This window comes from Manduca sexta, chromosome 25 (assembly GCF_014839805.1).
Source record: "Manduca sexta isolate Smith_Timp_Sample1 chromosome 25, JHU_Msex_v1.0, whole genome shotgun sequence".
Lineage (NCBI taxonomy): Eukaryota > Metazoa > Arthropoda > Insecta > Lepidoptera > Sphingidae > Manduca > Manduca sexta.
Window position 1 is genome coordinate 2,876,348 of NC_051139.1, and position 14,380 is coordinate 2,890,727.

The window sequence follows — 14,380 nt, forward strand, 5'->3', positions numbered from 1 at the left end:
AAACGTTTTTTATCGAACGACCGAGTAAAGCTGTGATAACAAGTTTGTTTCTCAGTGCTGACGGTATGGCAGTCTTCTCAGTGCGTAGACATAGGGCCGTTGTGATTGGCTAATATTGAGATACAACAATATTAGCCAATCACAACGGCCCCATGTCTGTTTCTCAGTGCCGTTGGGCACTGAGAAACAAGCTTGTTATCACAGCTTTACTTCGTCCTTCGATAAAAAACGTTTATGAATAAGGGGGTTAGTGTTTAGTCAATGAAAACAAACGAGATCGTAAAAAAAGCAAGCTTAACACGTCGCCATGGCAACCGGCTTATTGACATAACCCTGTCTTTTGAAATAATTTTACTAAAATAAATAAAAATGGTTTTATAAAAGCAATATTACATCGTTAAAATGAAATTGTTAAAGTTTCATTTGAGGTACCATCCTCCGGGTCTGATACTTGAATACTTGCAAAAAGGTGTTGTGAAAAGTAAAGATATAGATTTGCTGGATTTAAACGCTAAGTAAGTAGCAAATTTTGTGAATTATCGCTTGTTTTAACGGTGAAAGAAAACACCGAGAGGAAACCTGCGCATACCTGAGAAATTCTCTAAAAAAAATTCGAGTGTGTGTGAAGTCTACCAATCCGCATTAGGCCAGCGTGGTGGACTAAGGCCTAATCCCTCTCAGTAGTAGAAGAGGCCCGTGCCCAACAGTGGGACAGTATATAATACAGGGCTGATATTATTATATTATTATTATTAAGTAGCAATAATTAATATTATTTAGAGTAGGGTCTTAAACTTGTAGAAGTAATTTCTAATTATTGGTCACCTAGGAATTGGTAGATCAACATTGTTCTCAGCAATTACTTATCGTTTTGTTTGTTCATCACATTTGTTGCGTTGTTACATACGGTAGAGAAGTTCTCTATAGGAATTTTGAGGGTGTGTGAAATCTACCAATCTGCATTAGGCCAGCGTGGTGGACTAAGACCTAATCCCTCTCAGTAGTAGAGGAGGTCTGTGCCCAGCATTGGGCAAGTATATATCTAATAAAGGACTGGTATTATTATATACGGTTATAAGTTTTGCTCGCGGTTAGATTCGCATCACATTCCTAAAATGAAAGTCTCACATTGTCCATTCCATAATTAAAAATACTCTAAATGTTATCTAAAATATATGTGCTTGTAGTGTGTACTATATGTATATATGTGGTGTACATTTATGCCAAATCTTAGTTCGTTTTCTGTCATTATTCCTAACAAATATCGAGACATCTTCGCATGTAGGTAGAGCAGAAATTAGAGTGTCAAATAAATATCTATATAATATTCAAAGCATTTAGGATTAATTAACATCACAGCCATCTAAAAAAACATTTTGTAAACCTGTAACGTATCGTGAATCTTCCAATTTATTCTGTTACAGTTCAGACATAAAAGAGATAGCCAAGCGGCTGTACATGAAGGAAGTGCTGATCACGGAGGACGTGCGCGAGCAGCTCGAGCAGTGCCTGGATATCCTGAAGAAGCGAATCGAACACGAAGGTCCAGCGGGGAAGAGGTTTTACATATACAAGACATTACAAACACATGTACTGCCTCTAACTAATGTGGCTTTCGATAAGAATGGCAGCAGGTAAAACTTTATGTATATAGAGACTTTGAATTTGGTATAGCAGTGAACTATTGCCATATTGTTGCATGTGTGTTGAAAAATAATAACTATGTATTATTTTAGTGTGAGCAAAGCCATTACGAAAATTTAAATTTCGAAATAAGACGTTACTATATTTAAAAATAAATGCAAAGGTTACTTATTCTTGCTTTAAAAATGTTATATGTAGTACATATTATTCCTCTTTACAAGTGTACGCGAGTTAAAGACTGCGTACCTCTTTGGTTTCTTTGCAAACTGTCTGTGTTTGATTAGTCCGCTTGCAATTCTTGTTGGTTTTTTGGATGTACGGACGGTCATTGATGTGAATACAGTCGTACAATGTATTTTGGGCTGACTATCGCTTTTATTAGGTACACGTAAGCAGCTGCACTTTGAGCTTCAAATACAAAAATTTAAAGCAGCGTATGTTTTTTGTTATTGAATGAAGATCACAAATAGAAATTCGGTAACGCCTTTTATCCCAAAATGGTGGTGATGGTAGAAACGTAATCAGTGCCTCTCCACAGGGTTAGATAGAGGTGCACACAAAGCATCCATTTTTCGCTATATCGAGAACAAACTCCAAACTCCGGATTGATACTGAGCAGAGTAACTCAACATCACAATGACCTACAGAGTAGTTTTATATCTATAACTCACGCATTATAACTTCACCACCGAAGCATTCAGAAGCAGTCCTACCAGTGGCGAAAAGTCCATATAACCGAATTCCTACAGGCTTCCTTTTATGTAGAATTTATGTAGTCTAATTGTCTTTTAAACAATTTGCAGACTGCATTTATACATATTAGAACCTATGTGTTGTGTCTTCCCTGTCAGAAAATTTCACCTTTCGTCACTGAGTCCTACTGATAGTATGGTTATTTTTAAGGTGTTTATCAGGCAGCTACGACCGAACCTGCAAGCTGTGGAACGTGGAAACAGGCAAAGAGCTGAAGTCGTTCACGGGTCATCAAAATGTCGTCTATTGCGTCGGTTTCAATTTTCCCACGTGGTTAGTGAATATTTATTTAGATACCTGTTACAATATAATATGGATTTCAACAACTTAGAATGATAGAAATTTTTGTCGCACATCCAAATTTACGAAGCAAATTATATATACTTAACAAACATTTGATAGACTCAGGTTCGAAGTACACTCAAAGTAACTTGATTATGTAGCACAAATCTATACAAAAAAACAAAAATATTGGCTATAAAACATAATATTAATGATTCGCCATGTTTTTAATATTTCTCTATAATAACAGTGGAATTTTTTTAAATGTTTTTAGTAAGTAATAAAAATATCGGTATGCAATATTTCTCATTCGTCAAAACTAATAATAAAATGTTTTTTTTTTTCTTTCGTACTCAATTGGTAACATTAACGAACATGACATTTATTTATGGAAAATATTATTTATTATAAATATGTTTATCTTAACCTCTACAGGAAATTATATTACATAAGTACGTTGTTATCTAGTAAATAGTGTATTTTTCACAGTAATCGAGTGCTGACCGGATCGTTTGACAAGTCAGCCAAGATCTGGGACCCGGAGACGGGGGAATGTCTGGCCACACTCTGGGGACATCGAGGAGAGGTGGTCGCCGCGCAGTTCAGCGCGAAGGGTGATCTCGCGGCCACCAGCTCCATGGATCATACCGCCAAACTCTATGATGTTAGAACTGGTAAGGGGGTTAAGCAAGAAATGATTGTATAGAGTATTTCATAATGTCTAATTTTGTACTTTTTGGAGAAATTAATTTAAAAACAATCATGCTGCTCGCCTGACTTTAAGCGCCATAAACAGCTTTTCAACTTCACGCCTTATTCTAATTTATAAATCACGTTATTATGTAACACTTTACCAATAATGCGTGTTTTTGGGAGATTTACTGAGAATTACATATTTTTATTAGCTTAGTACATCATTTAAAAGAATCAACATTTGTTTTTTTTTATTTTCGCTTAAGGTAACGAAATCCACACCTATACTGGTCATACTGCGGAGGTTATTGCGTTACAATTTGACCCCAATGAAGGGCAGAGGATGATCACTGGCTCATTCGACGGCACCATATCCATGTGGGATACCAGGGCTAAAGAGTAAGTTGAAACAAACGCGCCTGACAAAATATTTATAGCAATATTATTTACGAGATATGCTATGATAAAAAGTTAAGGCGAAGATTTAGAACTTGGAGACTAGTCGTAATTACTAAACAATAGGAATAAAAAAACTTATTTCATTGCAGTGGGGCTGACGAGTAGTCTACATAATAAATTAAGTAATACTTTAACAATTTTATTTGCGGCCTTGAAGGTCTACAGTACAGAATTGGACGAATAGAATCTAAAAATTAATGCAAGCCCTCGTTGTTAGTGTACTAAAACACATACTATGATTATTTACCTACACTCATTTTTTACCAAGGCCTGCATCGGCCAAGGTCCATTCAGGCCTTGAACTTTGCTATCAAATATTGCCGATCATTTACCTAATCTAATAGTTTTACCTAACATGTTTAATGTTTGTTGTGTGCACTTGATAAATCTACGTAAAATAAATTCGCTTTTGTTACTTTTTAAGGCACTCAGTAGTAAAATTTCCACCACATTAGAGTGCTAGAGGTCAACTAAAATCAAATGCTAGTGATAGGATATCTGTATCCCCCGGATAACCACCACCGAAATCAAGGTGCAAAACATTAGTGTAGTAGTAGTGTGTAGTGGTGATGGCTGATCCTCGAACACGACACATGTGATATTCGGCTGAATATACACACATCCGGTTTCAATCATCAAATTATGGCTGCCTTGGGTTAATCATCTCTCGTCAGTCGACACTGTATCTCGACCCAACTTCAGTTACCACCAAGTCACATTGCCGTAGCCATATTATTACAAAAATCGGTCTCCCTAGATTCGTATCCACTGGTAGTGGGTATAAGAAACCAATAGATATAACTTTTGTAATATGAAAATATGTACATTGTACAGTCAACAGTGAGACGCGTCGCCCTCATATGAATATGAATTATAATTATTGACTAACATAACATAACATAACATAACTAAAATACTAAACATAACTAAAATATTCCCACGAAAGGCTGCTAATCCCAAATAATACTTACACAGCCGCGTGGCAGTGCTCCAAGGTCATGATGGCGAGATATCCAACGTGCAGTTCAACTGGGACAGTTCGCTGGTGGGCTCCTCGTCCCTGGACGGCAGCGCGAAGCTATGGGACGCCAGGAAGACGTCGTGCCTGGCTACTGTTGCAGGCCACACTGATGAGGTCAGATCTCGACTCCTTTTAGATGATACTTAAAATCGGGGCTATTTTGAAAATGGAAGGAAAGGAAATTTAGAAAAAGGTACATGAAGAAAGGGGGAGGTGGGTACATAAATTATGGACTTACAACTTTCGAGAATTACTTAGCGTGTCCTAAAAAAGGACTGACATTAAAGGCCTGCTTACAATAATATCGAAATGTGTCTTGACACGTGTGTAGATACAGTTTACTGGGTTACTGTGTTTCCATACAAAAGGCATAAACAACGCGCGTTGTGAAATATTTATACAATATATTATGACACGTGAATGGATTTTTATTATAAAATGTAACTAAACAAAGTATATCAACAGATTCAGGGATAAATTAGTAACATTGAAGAATAAGTATACCAAAAAAAAAGGCTATAAATAATATTTGTTTCATACTAAAACGATACATAACAATAGCTGGAATAATAAAGCAGTGGTTAGCAGCGTTAATAAAAACATCAGCCGCCACTTTACCTGGACCTCCGCTTACCAAGTGATACAATGGGGTCACTTTACCGAGTCTGTAAAAAAAATTATATCTTTTGCATCAGGTGTTAGATATCTGTTTCGATTGGGCCGGCAAACGGATGGCGACGTCGTCGAGCGACTGTTCTGCGCGCGTGTACGACGTCAGATCAGACTTCAAGGAGCTCGCCGTCATGAGGGGACATCGGGAAGAAGTCTCTAAGGTACTGGATAAAACCTATATGAACAATTTATTTGCAAACACTTGGATCGGGAATGGAGGAATGAATTGACTGTAATGCAAGCAGAAGGTGGTAAAGTGATTTACATTTGAATGACACTTTAATTCACAACAGCTAACGTTTTTATGTTTGTTATTCCTATTCCATCTTTTGTCTATTGACGAAAAATTTGAATGTTCTTCTTTATGATATATCGATGTCTTCAGGTGTGCTTCAGTCCAGCTGGAGGTTGTCTCCTCACCGCGTCAGCTGATCGCAGCGCCAGGATATGGAATACAACTACTGGAAATTGCATCCAGGTAAATTTAAATAAGACCACCATATTGTAAAATTACCGTACACATCACATAGTTACTCATAATCTTTAAAAGTAGGAAAACAATTAAAAAAATAGATCACCGTTGTAAACTAAATTTTATTTGGAATAATATATTGTTAGGTTATGAAGCGATTTTGATTTAAAAATAACCATTTCTGATTTTAGAAATACTTACATAAAGATTTCACCAACCACATCAATATACAAACAAATGTCAATGAACAAATGCATCGGTCTGTGAAACACTCAGTATTTTTATATCACAAAATTATTTGTATCTCAAAAATATATTTTGTTTCTGAAAAAGATTCACATAAGCAAAGCCGCGGACAGAGTCTATTTTGTATTACTTCTAGGTGCTGTCAGGTCATCAGGGCGAGATCTTCTCTTGCGCCTTCTCGTACGCCGGAGACGCCATCATCACCGCCTCCAAAGACAACACCTGCCGAATATGGAGATGATTGGACTGGTGGATGTAACACTGCAATGAAATAATTGAAGTGTTTAAACTTTTTAAAAGTGATTAGGTATAACAATAGCTAATTAAAGTCTGCACGATGCTAAAGTACGTACACAAAAATTACTCAGTATGGTAATAATAAGTAAGTAATTTGATTAGCACGCTATACTTATATATATTTTTTTTGATACCTATAATATAAAGGAAAATTTACGGCATCTAAAAGTTTGCACAGAACTGTGAAAATGCGCTCAAAATTTGATAAGTTATAAGCCTTTGACATTTGGTGGAAGGGGAACCTAAGGTAAATTGTAGTTAGATATTTAACATAAATTAGTCCTAATTTCACATTGACATAAACACTACGCCCAATCCGATTCCTACCAAAGGACCAAAAGCCGCGTGCCACGCCGAAAAAAAGTTGAGAATGAAAAAAAATGCAATTTTTTTATACGAAAGAATGAGGAAGCTGATAATGACACACGGCCGGCAGTTGACGTCATGCATTAACGAGATGGGTGAGACGTGGGGTGCATCCACGCGGCGTGCAAGTTAAATGCACGTAGTTATTAACCGCCTACGACACATGAATCAGTTCGCATTCTTTGCAATGAACGTCTGGCAGATGTCTTGATATCCTGATCTGTTAGAATCAGTTATGATGAATTTCTTAAACTTATTAGCCAGAAGATTTAGTAAGGTAACTCACTCGTATTGATCTTACCCTCGCATATTTCTTACCCTTGACTCCTACTTCGGACTTCCTCATATCATTTGCATGCTCATATACGCGGAAGCATGTGCAGCAGGCCAAGGCATAAAATATATCCTTGATAGCATTCATACACTGGGGACTAAACGGCCCTGCAAAGATTTCCTCTCCGTTTTATTAGTCTCCTATCTTCTTAACTTTCTTCTTCGCCAAGGGAAGGTTAAGAAGATGGTACAATCTTTTCCCATGATTCTTTCCCTTTGTTCGGGTTCCAATAGCTGTAATTATTACGTTTGATCGTCTGTATCACATTTGCAATGACCCCCGATTCCAGCAAAATACCCGCAGTAACCATCACAGATGCTTTTGACCTCGCTTGTCCAGAATCGTGAGACATTGATAGAAGTTGTTGCTCAACAATAGCCAAGAGAAAATTCACAAGATGCGGTAGAACAGTTTGGTATTTAGTTACGATATTACAAATGAATTTAGTACACAGGATTGCCTTGAAAAGCACAATAAATTTAGTCAATAAAATATAAGGTAATTATTTAAACAGCATAGATAAAAAATGTTTCTAGGCACTCTTCATGAATGTTAATTAAATGAATAGCTAATTATACATTATTACAAAAGTATAGGGCATAACGCAATTGGCCCCGCGCTTATAGAGTTCCGTACCTCAACACTTAAATTATTTTCTGATACGACATTAAAAATGATTGCGCTGACATTTTTTTAAATTACAGCTAACCAAGTAGAATGCAGGTATTAAAGTTAAGTTGTTATTTGGTTAACCGTTGATGACTATATCGTCGAAAAATAACCTATTTTAAGATGCTCCTCCTAGCAAAACTATGCGCTAACCGTATTTTTTGAGCCATCTACTCGCAATTTGTGAAACATAGATAAAAAAAAATGAACATCATATTTTTACATTTTAATGCAACCTTGGTGGTTTATTTTTTTATAATGCGAATATTGTGTTATTAATTTCACAATACAAATACCACAAAAATGGTTGATTTCGTGCATCGCCTCCTAAAGTACAAATAATTTTAATTAGAACCCAACACTAATCAATAGAAAATTTAATAAGAAATATTTGAGTAAAAGACTTAAAATAGATTAAAGTAATTATTTGTAAATTTTTGCGTATTCCCGTTGTAGCTCGTGCACCGAAAATGTATGGAACGAATACTCAAGGCCGTTTGCTAGGGGGCGGTTCTTAATAGAGCTTCTTATAGCACAATAAGTTCTAATAATACACTGCAATATGCACTTAAAGATACAAGAGACAATGCTATCAGCACAAATAATGTTAATACTGTAAAGCATTTCGGCTATGTTTTTATTACATATTTACTAATAAAACGTTTAATAAAATTGTGTTTTTGTATTATCTCCAAAATCGAAGCCGCACCAATTTAAATATTATGTTTGTAGTTCGATATAAGAGCTCTTAAAAAAGAACTAGGTACTCTAGGAAATCTTTAAACTGCCCTCAAGCGCTAAGTTGGCAGCTCTGAATTCAGGTTCACACCAGCCTACTACATCTCTCGCAGTCATCATTGTGCGGTCCTACACAACAAACACAGCCTTAGAAAGTTCGAGATCTTCGAATTTTGCTAGGCATTCCCATAATTCACTCGATCACTCCCAAAAAGTTCACTTCGTATTACTTATTATTAATATTCTAATATACATTGAGTTTTAACTGTGTTTAAATTAGGTCATTCAGACAAAGTGGCGAAGGGTGAATTTTTCCGAAAGAGCCCTACACAAGATTCTATAAGTATCGATGCGAATACGATCTGCAAATCTTTCTAATGATAATTCGATTTTACATAAATTACGAAAAGGAAGCCGGCAGGAATCAGGTTAGATAGACTTTTCGCCACAGGTAAATTTTGAGCCAAACAAGGAACACCTCGGAAACAAATATCCTACATTCAGGTGAGGTGTCAGCGTTTCGAAATTTATTATACGATTCGTTAACCCGTACGAGTACTTATTGAAAAACGTTAGGCTGATTTGTGTTCCGACTGTGGTACCGACAACTCACAATATGGCGGTACATCGCACTCCTCACTCTCCTCGCCCTCGCGCGCTCCGAACACGAAGTGGTGCACGGTGCCCTTAGATCACTTCGGATTCGCGACAAACACCACGTTCAAGATCAAATATTTGGAATGTGACGACTACTGGGACATGGGCGGCGGGCCCATATTCTTCTACACCGGGAATGAGGTTATTAAACATATTCAAGCCTTTATAAATGACTTTGATCGAAATATCGCGAAAAGGATGCGGGCCGCTTCCAGATCAGAAAATCGGCCCATGTTCAGCAGTGGACATCCTGCGGCTGATGATGATAATGATGATCTCGGCAAGGAACCAACCCTAATAAAGTTTAAGTGCATAAGGAGATGTTGTTCAAAGCCCAAACTATTATGCACCTAAACATCACCTAGGTTCGCGAGGACCTCGGCCGCCAGCACTCTATAAGTTCAATTGGGGGGATGTGTTCTATGATAGCCCCTGTACATGTATTATGTGAATGTTTCGAACAACAATTTGTCGCTTGATCATGGTGTAGCAACCATTATCTATTTATGTGTGCACTAGAACGTCGTATGACCACAAACTAAAATTGAAATAGATTTATATAGCTTTCGTTTTGGATTACGGGGCACCACGAAGCCTTTAACTCAGACTACCGATGTGGAGAGGAAGTAACATTATACTGAACAAAGGTGTTCGGAAAACCACAGAATGACGTTCCATATAGTTTAACTTTAGGTTAAGTCATTTTCGAGTGTAGTGTAGTGGGAGTTTGTGGTTTGTTTTTAAATCTGCAAATCTTAAAGAAAACTATTTTTTATAACAGCTCCTCACTCATGCTGCCTGGTTCATTCATTTTACCATCTAAAATAAACTAATATGCAGAAAAATATTCTTATCATGAATAAATTATGCGGGGTACGTTATACTTAATTAGGTATGTAAAAATAGACTGTAATAATTAACAGCACCGTACGGCTCACTATACCTATTAAATATTTCTTTCTTACAGGAGCTACGTAGCGTGTGCAAATACTTCCCAATGGCTACGTCAGAGCTGGAATCTTTGTGGTCCAACTAATTCTCCTATAGATGTCGAATTTCTGGTGCAGTTCCTAAAGTCCATGTACGTGAGAACGGCGATGGTGAATTATCCCTACGCTTCAGATTATGTGATGCCATTGCCCGCGGAACCTGTGGAAATCATTTGCCAGTATTTAAACGAGAGTTTGACGGACAAAAAGCTTTTGGAAGTGCGTGTTTGCTATACAGGATTTCTTTACACAAATCCACGCCTTTTAACCCCGCAAGGGTAGGCAGAGGCGTAACTGGTGCACTAAATTGTTGGCGTGTGTATACCGTCACGTAATGTAATAATGGGTGAACCCTATCGCACTATCAAGTATTAATTCCGGACTGATACTTTATAGAAAAACCCAATATCACCTTACCCGACCCGGGGATCGAACCCGAGACTTCAGTACTGATGTCATACCGTGATATGACGCCACCGAAACAATCATCAGGATTTCTTTATTCCTATATTTTTCGCCTGGCAAAGTACACTGTTCCGGGTTCTAAACATGGTGTTAGGTTGATTATATTGTTATCTAACAACAGATGCTGCGATCCGCAACAGTGACCAGAACAACTGTTTACTGTTTTGCACGATCACGGACTGACCAAAAATGGGTATCGTCGGACAAGCACTCTTTCATAAACAACCAATCCAAATACTAAATAAGAAAATATTTTACGTATTTTTGTGTTGTTCATGGCATTGACGTTACGGACAGGAATGTACCTATGTAATTAATTACCGAAATCAGAAATAAAAAAGTTAATTTGAATATGCAAAGATTTACGAATGGTTTATTTGAAAAATATATTTTAGGTCTTCTACTACCAAAATGAGCTTTATTAAATTGTCGATCTAATATTGTTGGCAGCAAATTAAAGTGAAATTTTCATTATAAAATTATAAAACACTATCCATATTATAAAATTAAAGAACAGAAATAAAGATATTAATAAATAATGTATTTTTTTCTATGTGTATTATATATTTCGAATAGATAGAAAATGCTTAGCCTAACGTTTCACTGGCCTTTACGCCAAAATATTTAAATAATTACTTAGTACTTGCCATTGTACTTATTTACTAATCAATATTATTTTATTAATTTCAGGCGATAGGAAAAGTTATTTTGGTGTTCGTAAACAATCAAAAGGAATGTTTAAATTACACAGAAGGTGCCAGTTATAGATTTGAACACATTATTGGTTGGAGTTTTCAGGTAAGGATGAATAAAATGCATAAGCAATGACTTATAATCTATTCTAAACTAATGTAAATTAGGACGCGTTAAGAAACATACTCTAATGTTTGTATAAATGCGAAGTGTATATGAAATATTATTTAAACAACTATTCCCTCATTCAAGAATAGTAGGTAAGCTAAATATATCAGATGCTATTAAAACTTACTCAATATGAAATTCGGTGCCCATGTTGCTAATGCAATAATGAGTCTACCCAGCTTTTAATATCTGCGAAGGCAATCTCGTGTTGATCCAGGTAGGGCAAAACAGAAGTTACTTACATTATCCTTTCATAATAGTATACTGAGACAGTCCCAAAAAATTAACACATACAATATATATTTTGGATATATAGGTAGAAGCGCCAACTATTCTTCCCTGAGTCAAGACTCCGCAAAATATTTAAAGCCTCAAACTACCTTTTTCAGGCTTGCACAGAGATAATAACACCCATGTGTGCTACAGGAGTGACAGATATGTTCGAACCATCTCCGTGGAGCTTCGCTGAGCACGTCGAGTTGTGTCACAATATGTATGATGTGTACCCTCGGCATGACATGGCTAGGATAGAATACGGAGGCGCCAGGCTGGAAGCTGCTTCCAATATCGTATTTAGTAATGGTCTTCGAGACCCTTGGGCGGCTGGTACGTGATTAAAATCGTTACAAATCCATTTAAATTTGAAAGTGGGTAGGTAACTTTTTTTTTATAAAATTTCATGGCTCCGCAGGACGAAATTCGACGAAGTTTTGGAACTTATGAAGGATATCTTGAGTTCCAATAAAAAATATTTAATATTATGTAATGTTATTTTATTTAAAAACACTTTTAGGTTAAAATAGGGCAGAATCTAAGTAGCTTAAACGCTATCAAATTTATTAGGAAGATATTATGAAAGCCAACACCTAGTAATATATAAAATTAAATGTGTGGATGTCGCTATGGATTTCAAAACAACTGAGGCGATTTTTATAACGTTTTAGGTAATCTTCAGAAGTTTATTAGCGATCGGACGACAAAAGAGTCATCTGGCTATAGATAATACCATAAAACCATAATAATCATTTTACAGGGGGAATCTTGAAGGACATAAACGACTCAGTCAAGGCAGTTGTTCTCGACGATGCTGCTCATCATCTGGACCTCATGGCTAGTAACCCCGCTGACCCTCCTTCCGTGAAGATGGCCAGGCATGTCCACAAAGATAACATTCGCAAATGGATCAATGAGTTCAATAACAATTGTGACAATGAACGTGAAGCGTTGTAGAATTCTGGTTTGCAGCTGTTTTCAATAAACGATCCCTATCTCAAACTTCAATCCCGGTTCCGAGAAAGAACCAATCAAATAACTCATTTGTAAGCATGTCAAAAATACTTTGTTCTAATTGGCCCATTTTTGAAAAAGATCGAAAGAACGTTTGGGTTCGTTGTTTGAAAATGGCGGTTAGACGACATTTGTTAATAAAAATGTATTAAATACTTAACTATAATTCGAATATTTTCTTTAATACACACACAAACAGGCCTTTTATCCCCAAAAGGGTAGACACTTTGTCCGACCCAGAATTCGAATCCGAAGCCTCAAAGGGAAGTTGTTCTACGCATACAATGCAACTACGCCACCGAGGCAGTTGTAATATTAATAGTTTTTAATACAAAATAATTAATTATTCACAATAGCCGTGTGATAGCCTAGTTAAGAATGAAACAAACTGCCGAGACCTAAGGTCCGTAGGTTCAAAACTCAAGGAACACACCTCTGACTTTGTATTGTTTACAATATTAGTTATCAATAATTATTGCTCGCTTTGACTGTGAAAGACAACATCATGAGGAAACATTACTAAATAAATTTCTGAAGAAGAGGAATGAAGCCAGTGCCAGTGCCTACCCACATTACGCCAACATGGCAGACCAAGACATAAACTCACTTATCAGATGAGAAGTCCTAAGCCACCAGTAAAACAGTACACAGGTCTTGTATATCATTATTTTTTATACTATAAAAAAGATAGGTGTAAATAAAAAGAAATAGTGTCATCGATATAAACGGACCAATCGGTCACATCCTGCCCCGACGCTGAGACAAGGGTCAAATGAACTTCGATAACGGGGTATACGCGCTCACAAGTGTTCTATTTCTACATTTTGCTCAATCGACTGACCCAAAATTAGGCACGTCACCTTAAACATCAAAGACTTTATCAGTACAAGCCTATAACTTAAATTATACTCTTGTACTGTATCAACTTGACATTTCTAGAATATCATAAGAAAAACAAGCCCCAGACCTTAATATAGTGTCGACTCAACCCAGAATACTGATGAATTTTGAATTACTTTCCAAAATAGGTACCTCTCTTTTTCGAAATCTGAAGCTGTCATTTCAAATATGTGCTCTCAAGATGAAACTTATCTTCCATTCTTAAGCAGTACCATACGGTTCATTTTATTTTAAAATTCCTGACTCGCATTGCTGTTCATTAAATAGATGGGGTGCTTACAATCAGCCGAGAAACCAGTTTGTATTGTTAATCAATACAAAAACATAACCCTCATAGTGGAACATTCTTCAATCGCATCACAAGCCACTGCGCAAATCTTATATTACTATGACCGAATAACAAAACAATTACTGAGTTACCTTTTTACAAAGACATTAAACCAAATTTTTGAAAGTACCAATTGGTACCTAATAAGATGCTGTTGGAAATATCCGTTTGACAAGTAATATATTTACAGAAAATATGCTAATATTACGTACAAATCGATACGGAGAAAATATGAAGAATTTCAAAA

At 36.5% G+C, this 14,380-nt stretch overlaps 2 protein-coding genes across 2 annotated transcripts; both read left to right on the top strand.

Annotated features, from left to right (window-relative positions):
• Positions 1-277: 277 nt before the first annotated feature.
• On the top strand, positions 278-8,580 carry LOC115440800 (dynein assembly factor with WDR repeat domains 1). The gene is made up of 9 exons (XM_030165266.2): positions 278-515; positions 1,425-1,634; positions 2,548-2,670; positions 3,169-3,353; positions 3,639-3,771; positions 4,807-4,966; positions 5,548-5,685; positions 5,910-6,002; positions 6,379-8,580. Exons 1-9 carry the CDS (start codon positions 403-405, stop codon positions 6,481-6,483), a joined length of 1,260 nt encoding a protein of 419 aa, XP_030021126.2. The 5' UTR covers positions 278-402; the 3' UTR covers positions 6,484-8,580.
• Positions 7,957-12,848, top strand: LOC115440762 (lysosomal Pro-X carboxypeptidase-like). Its single transcript, XM_037442756.1, has 7 exons — positions 7,957-7,962; positions 9,223-9,444; positions 10,085-10,104; positions 10,271-10,511; positions 11,448-11,555; positions 12,008-12,224; positions 12,652-12,848. Exons 1-7 carry the CDS (start codon positions 7,957-7,959, stop codon positions 12,846-12,848), a joined length of 1,011 nt encoding a protein of 336 aa, XP_037298653.1.
• The last annotated feature ends 1,532 nt before the right edge of the window (positions 12,849-14,380 follow it).